This window comes from Artibeus jamaicensis, unplaced genomic scaffold (genome assembly GCF_021234435.1).
Source record: "Artibeus jamaicensis isolate MK-2021 breed Jamaican fruit bat unplaced genomic scaffold, CSHL_Jam_final contig_1132, whole genome shotgun sequence".
Taxonomy (NCBI): Eukaryota; Metazoa; Chordata; class Mammalia; order Chiroptera; family Phyllostomidae; genus Artibeus; species Artibeus jamaicensis.
The window spans coordinates 1,602,622-1,614,369 of NW_026521221.1; the positions used below are offsets into that span (position 1 = coordinate 1,602,622).

At 42.1% G+C, this 11,748-nt stretch overlaps 1 protein-coding gene across 3 annotated transcripts in view; it reads left to right on the forward strand.

The window, feature by feature from the left end:
* The window catches only part of FMN1 (formin 1), a 372,744-nt gene extending 363,381 nt beyond the window's left edge, over window positions 1–9,363 (forward strand). For all 3 annotated transcript variants that reach the window (XM_053665418.1, XM_037133159.2, XM_037133158.2), the window contains one exon: window positions 702–9,363. In XM_053665418.1, coding sequence (XP_053521393.1) covers window positions 702–746 — 45 coding nt within the window. In that variant the 3' untranslated portion in view covers window positions 747–9,363. The remainder of the gene's footprint in view (window positions 1–701) is intronic.
* The last annotated feature ends 2,385 nt before the right edge of the window (window positions 9,364–11,748 follow it).

Below are 11,748 nucleotides of genomic sequence, written 5' to 3' on the forward strand. Positions count from 1 at the left end.
TCTTTCCCAAGGAGTGCACTTCTCTCATTTCGTTTTTAGCCTTCTATTTTCCCACCACCAAGCGCAGACACGCCCATCACTGTGTTTATTCTGTTTCTCCAAAGCCCCGGAAACAGGGAGGGTCCGTGTTTCTGTGTGGCACACTCTCTTGTTCTTTTCCATCCCGCCAGCAGGCTTCCATGTTCTTCCCCATCAGAAGGTGGGCCCTGGGAAGGAAACTCAGGAGGGCAGAGCAGAGCGTGCAGGGCAAAGCCAGAGCTCCTGCCACTCTGAGTAGATGAAACCAGGTCCCCTTCCAGGTTGACTTTTCCTCTCTGGACTCCCTAGAAACTATTTCTTGAGCATTCCCTAAGTCCATCAGTGAGCCAGGGTGAGAGATGGGAGGAGCCTTCAAGTAAGGCTACAAAATTAGGACTCTTGTCACAGAACAACAGCCTGGAACAGTAAAGGTCAGGGTTACCGATGGATACGTTTGGCTTCCTAGTTGTCAATTTTGTTTGTTTGTTGGAGGGTAAGAGTGATGGGCTGGAAGGGGCAGGTAACGGAGGGTTTCAGGAAAGAAGGATAAAGATGGTCTTATTTCTACAGCATACAGTGCAACTCTAGAATTGTAGACCAAAATTTGAGAAAGTTACCAAAATTTGAGGAAGATGAAAAATCAGAAAAAGGAATACTAAACTCATTTCCTTCCTCAACTACAGAAAGAAAGACTGCGTCAGAAGGAAGCCAGCGTGGCCACCAACTGAACGTCGAGGTGAGAACGCCGGGAGCGAGACTGGTCCCCTTGCTCACCCTTTGCAACACCAGCACTGCAGGGGTGCTGTGGGAAGATATTTCACTAAACGCTTCTCTGGCCCATCTCTTTGTACGGGCACCTGCAGTGGGAACCCTGTGTTCTCCAAGAAGTCCCTGGTTAAGCCACAGAAACCATGAAACGCTGTTTAAGGGAACATTGCAGGAGTATTGATCGTTGTTTCTTATAGAGGCCCAAAGTCGACTTTGCTGTAAGACCAGAGCAAATATCAAGGTTTTCCAAGTTTTTTTTTTAAAGCAGAGATTTCAAGCTTTCTAACCTACTCTTTATATATGTAAATTTGTGAGAGAAGAAAAGGATATTTTATGACTGTTGGCTTGAAGGAGTTCAAGCCTTTACAAATGCTGGTTTGATTATTGATCTTAATTTTGATCCCATTGCATCAAGATTTTGAAGTGTCTTTCTGGCCAAAAATGTTGAAATTTACCAAAACTGTTTTTAAAGAGCTCCAAGACTATGTATTTCCTAGATGAGAAAAATGGTTATTTTGTGGTGGTTGTTGCTCATATTATGGAAAGGAGAGAAATGGAATTGTAGATGGTGGAGAAGGGGTTAAATAGCCACAGACTCATCCTGGAGAACAGATTAGGACACAGGCCGTCACCCATTAAGCAAGACCCATTCCTTTGTTTTTGCATCAGTTAATTGTGGTTCCCTGGACTGGCAGGGGTTCTCACCCCCAAATTCTAGAAGAAACTGTGATCCCTGAGCAGGGAGCTGCGCGACCCAACAGCAGAGCACATTTCACATGTCAGATCATTCATGAAACACAGGCCACGCCATGTTGCCATGCACCTGAGCTGCGCGTCCTGCTCTGGGACTGTGTGTGGCGGGACCTTTCCCACTCACCCCAGGGGGCTGTTTCTAGGCGAGATGGCAAATGTTACTTGCAGCTTTTTATCATGACCTTGACTGAAAGGCATGTGATGTAGGGTGAAGCAGGGGGCTGAAAAATTAAGGTCAGAAAAGTTCTTTACATTCAAATGCAAAGAAGGTAATGACATTCATCTTAATCTTGGAGTGGAATGTCATGTAAATGCAGTTTTTTCTGACCCTGGGAGCTGGTATGACCACTGCCCCTGAGTCACAAGAGAAATGAATCCATCTTGGGAGGGGAGAAAAGAGAGGACTGAGGGTGAGTTGATAATAAGATCAAAGAACATCAAGTTTGGACCTTGAAGGGACAGGGGTCAGAGCCTCTTCCTCCAGTTGGTGGATAACAGTCTAGACATGAGCAACAACCTTAAAACCCGTCCCAATCCAGCTGCTGTTGCCCCAGGATCTCCCCAGAAGCTCTCGACTTGCCAGGTGCCAGGACATGCCTGCCAGTCATCGGCCTCCTCAGGGACCCATAATAGACCCAGCTAATGAAAGCAGTACCGTGTCCTCAATATAATGCCCACCTCAGGAAGCAAGAATGCACAGTCAGGATCAAACCAAGTCTCCAAAGCCATATTCAAACAGGTGCTAACCACCTTTTCTAACAATTCAAAAGAAAGGAATATGGTAACATAGTTGGGTTGCCTTTTTTTCTTTCAAGTCAAAATAAACGGATGAGACACACAAAATAGAAAAGGAAACTGACATGACTACAAGAAGTTCCTTGTGAGCAACAAGCTTTACATACTGTTTTCTTGTATCGTGTCTTCTTCCCTTTCACTTAACTATGCAGAAAACCTAAAGAATCCATCAAGGTCAAACAAATTCCACTCCCAGCCCTCCTGGGCCCTGTGGCATGCCCTTGGCATTACCATGCAAGAGAAAAGAACCTGTATTGCCCAAGCCTTGGGTATCAACTCTGAGTTCAGTGAGACCAGCAGAGGTTGAGATCCACATGGGTCCTTACTGATGCGACGGGAGACAGCTGCCAGTGGCTCTGGGCAGTGTCACTGCCATCCACTTCAGGTCTAGAAGTAGGATGCTCATAAGAAAATCACTGAAGATGAGCAGGACTGTCACTTCAGCCACATAACCCTGCAAGAACATGCTCTCAGGGAACCAATGCTGAAGAGGAATGAGTGGGAACATTGAGTTTGAGGGTCAGACAAACGCAGCCCAAGGTGGAGGCTTCATCCTCACAAACAGGCTAGAAATTGGCAGTAAAGTACTCATTTCTACAGAACAAAGCTTGCCTGGCTGTGTCGAAGACAGTGATTTTGTGATACTAGTCAAACGTAGTATGTTAGTGCAGTAAGACACCAGGGCAGGGTCCCCATTATTTTTACCCTGCTCGAATCCTGTGTTATGTGTCTGGCTGCCCCCTCCCTCAGCCACACTCGCTGCACTGTTGACACCACCGTCATTTCCAGCTTCCGTAGATAAGAAGTAAAGGTTCACAAAAATTTGTTCAAGGTAGGCCATCTAAAACAGCCTTGAGGCCTTTAGAACATGCCGTCTAACACACAGCTGAGACAGTGTTTAAATACAACCAGTGTCTCCAAACGTTGCATGGAGAGGGAGTGGTTGAAGTGCCACTGAGCATCTTGAGCAGTTCAGGCCAACGGGATTTAGGTGGCAGTTCTAAGTCTCACTCCCCAGAACAGAAGGGAGAGTGGCCAGCAATGCTCCTCCGTTTGACCGCTCACACCTGACTTACTAGTCAGACTCAGAAACCTTTACTTATCGTGATATTATCTCTTCCAAGATTCATTCGGGCATGGGTGGACAGCAGTTCAGATTCTTGCGTGAGCAATTGGTATCATCGTCAAGCACACAAGTATATCATATATTAAACCAGAGCATAATATAAACGTATTATGGGGAAAAATTGGGGCTGTGAGTTATCAAAATTCAGGATATAAGGAGGTGTGCTGTGTGGCTTTTGACCCAAGAAGAGAAGCTTACCAAGGGGAGAAAAAAGGCACAAGTGTGGTCAAGCAGAAACTGATGATGGTGAATCACCGGCCGTCACAGGTGTTGGCCTTGCTGCCCAACAGCTGCCTTTTGACCTTCTTGAGCTGACGCCCATGATGCCCTTTCCAGTGCTCACTGCAACTGCCTAGGACTTAAGGAAGAAGTTCTGAAATCCAAGAAGTGGGATAAGGAAAACTAGTGGTGCTGTTACACCTGAAATGTTGTGGCTTAAACAAACTAGTAAGATGGTCACGGAACTGAACTCAGATTGGATGCTGTCTCCGCCCTACTGCCCCCTGAGTAAGGACAGTGGAAACTACACACCTGCTGAGCCTCCCTTAGCACCCTCTTTGTCCGTAAGTACCACAAGGAAAGGCGTTTCCTAAATGAAAGCTGCTGGTGGAGCAACTGCAAAAGCTGAAAGAAGGAGTAAAATTCTTTGGTGGCATTGGAGACATCCACAAAGACAGCTGTCAGTACGGCTCTTCCATGGACCAGGACTGGACGTAGCACAAGAGGTATAAGTATTTTCACACTTTTCTCCATAGATTACACTGCCTGTAATGGAGAGTTTTTACTTTAATCATTCTTGCTTTCTTGAATGTTAGGTCTCCTCATTTCTGTTTCTCCTTCTCCCTTGCCCGGTGCCATGGATGCAGATCAGTACTGGCAGCCACCCAGCAAACAGTGGTCCATCCGCTGGTCTGCAGGCCACCAGTCAGTGTGTGAAGGGGAATTAGCAGTGCAGACCGCGGTGTGCACTTCAGTCACCAGACTTTAACCCTTCACTCCCTGATATTCCCCAAATTGGTCGATTTTGTCATATCTCCCTTCCCCAAAACAAAGATAAAACCAATTTGCGGATTCCTGTGTCAAAGAGAAGAAAGAAATCCAAAAAAATACAGCTTTTTATCCCCAAGTATCTAATCCAAATATCAAATATACAATTTTATAAAATAGTTTAAATTTTCTTTAGGAATTGTTTGGAAAAACTATGTGATAGATATGACCTTCATTTTTCTTTGATTCTGCCTGTTCTGATCAGAAAAAAAAATGAAAAGAAAGAAAGAGAAAGGGAAAAAAAAGGCCAAGAGCTGGAAGGGAAAATAAAAAAACACTAGCAGATTTGCTAATCTACAAATTAATGCATCAGTTCCTGAATCACACAATAAAAATGGACATACTATGAAATCCAGTGAGCTCATTTTTTAAAAAGCCACGTACAAGAAGTGGCACATTATAGTAGGAAAAGTTTAGACTGTTAAAATTTTCTTTTTCTGGGTTTCCTGAAGAGCAGTTTATAAATGTGTGGAACATGCAGAAGACCAGGACTATCACATTTCACATATTAGGTAGTGTTCCGTTACGAACAATACCACTGAAGAAAGGGTTGAACAAAGACATGAGCTTTTTGATTCATGGCAGCTACTTTGTCATCATAAAGAAATCTTCAACATAAGAGAAGCCTGTCTATGCGGCGAGGCTAATAGGATCTAGTATTCGAAAAGTAGGAATCATTTTTAGCAGCTTTAAATGTAAGTAACTTGCTGGATATATTTCCACTTTCCATCTCTAGAGAGAAACAACCCCGCTGGTTGGCACCTTCTCTGTCACTGGGGGAGAAGTCACTTAAAGAAAAGCACCTTCAAAACCAGGCTTCAGCATCTCTGGCTCCTTGAGACTCAAATGCCAGTATTACCACTCCATTAGCAGTTGAACCCAGGCATGACTAGTCTCCATGACACAGCTGTACGTGACTGAAGCTTATTTTTTCATTTCTGCATGTCCACCAGTTGCTGACACCTTGTTAGCAGCACTGAGTGTTAGCTTCACGATCTTCATTTCCCTCCCAAGGAGTAAGCAGTCCCTCCCGATCAATGCTTTGCCGGGCTGTAGTGAATTCAAAGAGTCTTAACATATCCAACTTGAAGCCAGTTCAGTAGTCTTATTTGTTTCAAAACCTTAATCAAGACTGTGATATAAACTTAGTGTTTAGGAAATTTGTGTGGCAGACAATTCACTTGGACAAGTAAGGAGGTAATAAAACAGCAGCTAGCCCACTCTGTCTCTTAAGCCCCCCTGCAACTTCTGCCAACAAAGAAGATTAGGGAAGCAAACCCAGCCTCATTCAGTAGGTGGGCTGTCCTCAAATGGAGCTTACCGGATTCCCTGCCCCTCCACCCACCCCTCTGCCGAACTCCCTGGTAACAGTAACATGGCCTTTTCCTTCTCCCTCCCCCCCTTCTCTGGTATGATGATTCACTTCGAACAATAGCTCAAGTGAACTCACCTTTATTGCATATTACATCTATGAAGTACTTGTTTGTGAATTATTTTGCTCCATTCTGTGGTCTGAAGCAGACTGATTTACCTCAATTTTTATATGAAAGGGGTATCTAAGGTCATTAATTTATTCTTCATTCTTCTACATTCCATCCAGGTTTATATGATTTTCTATTTTTTTTAATAAATCTTCCCTGAATACTAAGACTCTCTAGTCTGCCTCTTTTTCTAAGAGCTGATCCAGATACTTCTGTGAACTATTTTTTTTAATGTTTTATGTGAATTTCCATAGCATGGGGCTAGCAAATGCAAATGAACCAAAAGTTTCCAGTAGAAATTCCCCTCCAAAGACTTTGGCATTTTTCTCCATGGAGTAAACAACCTTCTGCCAGACCTAGTCTGTTCTGTAGGCTGAACATTTCCTGAAATTCTACCTGTGCAGAAACCAAGAGCTCCCTGTCTTTGAAACTATAAAATGTCTAAGAAGAGAATGAATATTTCTCCCCATATATATTATACTTAGCACATCAGGTAAGAAATCAAATGTTTTCAAGTGTGCATCATAGTAGTTTGTCAACATCTCTAGCAAAGTTGTACCTACTTTCTTATATTGTTCTCTTTGAGAGCTTACTTAATTCCTGTCTCATGGAACAACTGTATTTTTGTTTATTCATTCAGTCAGCGTTCCAGAACGCCAGGCTAGTCCCATCTAGTACTGAGCATATGGGGAGGTTACTCTCTACCTCCCTACAACATGGATGATAGATATGTTCAGGAATGAACATCTCTCTGAGAACTCTTGGGATGAACTTCGAGTTCCAGGTTTCTTTCTGTGAAATATATGAAATGGGCCTATAGTATACAAAAATTATATTACCCTTTCTAATAAGAGGCCAAAAGGAGACTCGAAAATCTTTATATGTTAGATAGGCTAAAGGAAACTCTAAAGAGCTATTTTTTCCTTTCTTCTTGGCAATTTGTCTCTAGCTATAATCTTGTTTCTTTGCTTCTGACCACCAAGACGTAAAGAAGGTGGTCTCAGCCCACCGACCTTCCATTCTGCATAATCCTCCAAAAACACCCATTTTTTTGGAAACAAGGCCAGGAGTGAGGGGAAGTCTAGCAGCAATTCTGCCTACCCAGGGTGACACACACAGCATCCTGAGGTCTGCCAGAGGAGCAGGTCTATTCCAAGTCATTAATTTTATGGTTCTGCAATTCTTCAATTTCTCTAAACACAAATAATATCACTCTACTGTTAGTAGAATGTATAATCTTCAAAGAACGTAAGCATTTATAAGAAGGACTTCTTCTTTAAAAAACAATCTGAGAGACTCCTAAAATGGCAGAAACTTTTAAAATTAGAAATTGAATAACTTTTAAGACTTTCTAGACGGCACATGTCATTGACTCACTGTAGTCTTTCCCTTCATTGAGTTTTAATTTAGATTACTGTGGGAAGCAGCGCACTTGCCTGGGGTTTGATTTAAGGAATCGTGCTTTGGCCTGGAAAATCAGGGCTGGCCCGCATGCCTAGAACCTAAGTGAAATCAGTTAGCGTCTTAATAGGAATCAAGCCTAACCAATGTAAATCATCTCAAGTCCTTTGAGGTCTCATTTTTTTAGTGACACCCTGGACCTTGGACACTGCTTCCCTAAAATGCATTGGATCCCTGCAGGTATGTGTCTTAATTGTGCCTTGTGAGATCGCAAGCCAGGAAATGAGGGAGAACAGGTGACAGAGAAGAAGAAAAATCTGAACAAGGCCAAGGTGCACTGTTTGGCTGATACATTGCCTTGTTAGGGAGCTGGTGATTTTTGGCATCGATGTATCATGGACAGCCTCTCTGTGGAAACACAAGCAATCTGTCTTAGGCAAATGGGAGTGCCCGGCATCTCATATCGGTCAGTGCCTGATGACGTGCTGGAAAAGCAGGTACCCTAATGAAACTGGTGCACTTGCTGAAATAGTGCCATTCAATTTCAGATTCATTTCCATGGGGCTGGTGGTCCAGGGACCTTCCTCTCTTCTCTGTGCTTGCCCAAGAGTCATTTTGGCATCTCGCTTCATTCGTTTCCTCCTTTCAATGCATCTACTTTGGCCTCCCTTCTCTCACAACCCACCCCTATTTTTTCTTACTGTCCCGTTTCTCCAGGACCCAGCTCCCTTTACCCCCCTGCCTCACAGACAGCGGAGTGTCTCCCTGAGCCCGCACTCCCTCCTCTCACACCCTGTGCTCCATTTCCCAGGCCTCTGGACAGGGCGCTCTGCTGTCGCCGAGTGAGACTCACCACCGTGACGGCCTCTTGTTAATGTCAGCATCACCTCATCACTTAGGCAAAGAGGGGAAAATCCATAAAAGAGATGGAAAATACATTTCTCTCTCACTTTATTCTACTTTATTTTAGGAAGGTTGAGGAGAGGGTTATTCTCGTCCTTCTCAATTTCTCATGGGTTTTATTTTAAAACTGTCTACCTGGCACCATTCTTTTGATAAACTATAAATCAGTCCAGGTCACCAGCTATGGTGCATAGGACTAAATTTTTGAAGCTCAAATAATTTTTCTGTGCCACAGGACACATTGACTTAAATTCTGGGTGAACGTTTTGACTCATAGGCTTGTTATTGCCACTCCATTCTAACAACGACTCCAGAGTCAAACATCTACATGAATCTGGATTAAGTTGTTGACAATTCGTGGTTGTTTTCAAATCAACAGTCACTATGAGATTCTCGAAAGGGGGTAAAGAGAAAGTATAAGCATGTCCCAAATAGTCAAACATAGGACCTGGAAAAGCATTGGCCTTTCTGTTTCATTAATTATGTTAAACCAATATATAGAGGTCATCCCAAAGGGCTTTCAGCAACAATGAAGGCAGTTTGAGAAGGGAGAAGGCACTTTAAAGACATGAAACCTTACATTCGATGGTCTTGGATATTTTTAATATAATAAGCTAATTGGATTCAGGTATTTTTTCCTTTTAAAATTTAAAAAATATGTATCTCTAATTTACATATTTAATTTTTGTCAGTGCTGAAAATGCTCATTAGTTGAATTTGTAAATGTCATTTGCAACCAAATGAAGTATTTATTTTTAAAAAGAAAAGGTGAAGGAACCAATATTGACTGTACATAATGCAAATATGTGTGTGCATGTATATATATATTTTTTTCCTCCGTGACACTACTTGGTTACCACATCAAGTATATTTTTGTACATAGTATATATTGCTTAGAAAATGTAGATTGTCTACTCAAAGAATTCTATCTCTGTGATAAATTATATTTATTCTAATCTATTGATACCTCTGTTAGTTTGTCTTAAGAGATAGAACTCTATTTTTTTGGAATTTGCAGAGAACTGCATTCATGGCTTCCAATTGTAAATATGCTAAGGGTATTTTAATAAATTGTGGTTTCATGTCTGTCTGGTGTGCAGTGCAGATTTGTTTTCAGGAGGCATTTTGGAAAATATCCCAAAGGTACTCTAATATGGAGAAACCAGTCACTTCCAACTTTTACTGCTGCCCAAGCTTAGCATTACTACTGAGCTGCAAGAGCTGGGTCTCAGGAAGTCTGTCATTCACATTTCCTTCTTTCTGCCCTGTTTATCCCACCAACAGTGGCCAACCTGCCTAGGCATTCAAGGCTAACACCAAACAGACATCCTCAGCCAGGCTGACCCCAAAGCAACACTACCTGAACACATAATTGCCAAGATGGGGTGAGTGGGGGGAAAACACAGGGATTGGTGACTTCAAGTTGTGGGCTGGTAAACAATATACTGGGGAGACAGAACAGAAATATAGTCTAATTCTTTTCTAGCACTCAGAACAAGATACTGATTCTTTATGAGCAGTGATGACACCTGCAGGTATTTACGAACAAAAAATTAAATACTTCCAGCAGAATACCCTTATGTTTAAATAGGTGCCATTATTTTGTAAGTTATTCATTTGTTCAATGTTCCTCAATGCCATGTACTTGAGTTCTAGAAGTTTGCTGAAATAATGCCCACCCCCGAGCGCATACTTGTTTAATGAACAGACATAATTATTATCCAGGTAGGCATTTTATCACTAGAAAACCTTCTAAATTATAGAGTCATAGAGGTTCTAAAATCTTTAAACATTGGATAAAGCCGATTTCATGAAGTAAAAATTACTGAAGTTCAGGGGACTTGCTGAAAGTCACACTTCATGTCAGTGAACACATCAAAACTAGGATCCAAGTCCTTTGACCCCAAGGCAGAGCCCTTCCCACTGCTCAACTCATTCATCACAATAAGCTGTTCTCTTAGAAATGCTTTTTTATGGAGAAATATTCTAGAGTTGTTGATTGAAAATACATGTCCCCACTCTCCTAAGAGTTTGTAGAAACTATTATTAAAGTTGTGCTCTAAATTAGAGCACCTAGGAGAGATGGAGGCCCATGTATCATAAGGACGTAGGGGATATATCAGCCCGCCTTAGGAAAACTCTCCTCTCTGGTTTAGCTGAGATTTACTCTCCTTTGCTGAGCATAGTGATACCTGTTGAATTTATAAGTATACTCTTTTGCCTATTCTTTAAATAGCCTGTGTATGCTGGTGGTTCAACTAACAGGCCATAAATTCTTGAGGCTACATATTCTACTTCAGACTCTAGCTGCGCACTTTCCCCCTGGCTGTGACATATTCATGGAAATAAAAATACTTTCAAGTTGGCCCGCCTGCACTGGCCCTGCCTGCAGGGTTGCCTGCATTGCATCGACGCCCCGGAGTCAGTTTTCTCAAAGTAACCTTTGCTTCATGCCCATCACTGTGTGATAACGAATGGTAAGAGATAGTAACTCTAATACTTACCAGTTGCTGCATAACAAAATACCCCAAAGCTAAGTGGATTAAATCAACAACAATCACTTCTTATTTCTCATGGTCTTTGTTAGTATGAGAAGAATCAACAGCACGTCTCACTTGGAATCTCCTAAGGTTGCAGTAATGTGTCTGTTGGGTTTGTCATCCTCTGAAAACTGGAATGTTCGAATGGGGCTGGAGCATGGCCAACCAACGTGACTGTCAAGTTGGTGCTGGCCTGGGGCCAGGCCTCAGCACCTCTCCACTGGACTGCTTGAGTGATCCGAGGTGAAACATAGGCTTTTTGGACTAAGACTGGAAATCATATGCAGTCACTGTCATCATATTCTATCATTTAAAGAATTTAATCAGTTTTTCCCGGGTTGGAAGGGTGAAGACACAGTCCTCACCACTTGGTGAAGGGACATGCAACCCCACATTGTAAGAAGAGCATTGGATAGGAGTGATATGGGTGCAGCCATCTTTCGATAATACCATCTGTCCCTGTCGTTTGCTTTGTTCCTTCTTTCTGGCCTTCTACTTTCTTCTCTCGTTCTTATTTTTGTTCTAAAAACAAATTTCAGATTTCTTTTTTAAAATATTTTCTACTTCCTTCTCCCAAATCTTTATTTCTTCTGCCTGCATATGAGAACACAGAAATGTTTGTCTAGCTTCTCTGAATATTGTACACTTAAAAATAGTCAAAATGTTTTGACTATTTTATGTTTTGTATTCTTTACCATGATAAAAATGGTATATATGTATTAAGGGCTTTCTATACGCCAGGTGCCATAGTAAGCATTTTATATACATTATATCGTTTAATCTTCCTTATAATACTGTGAGGTAGACATTACCATCCCCATTTTACATGTAAGAAAACCAGTGCTTGGAACAGTTGGCAGCTTTCTCATACAATTGGTAAGCAGAGAAACCAGAATTCAGATGCTCCAAAGAGTCA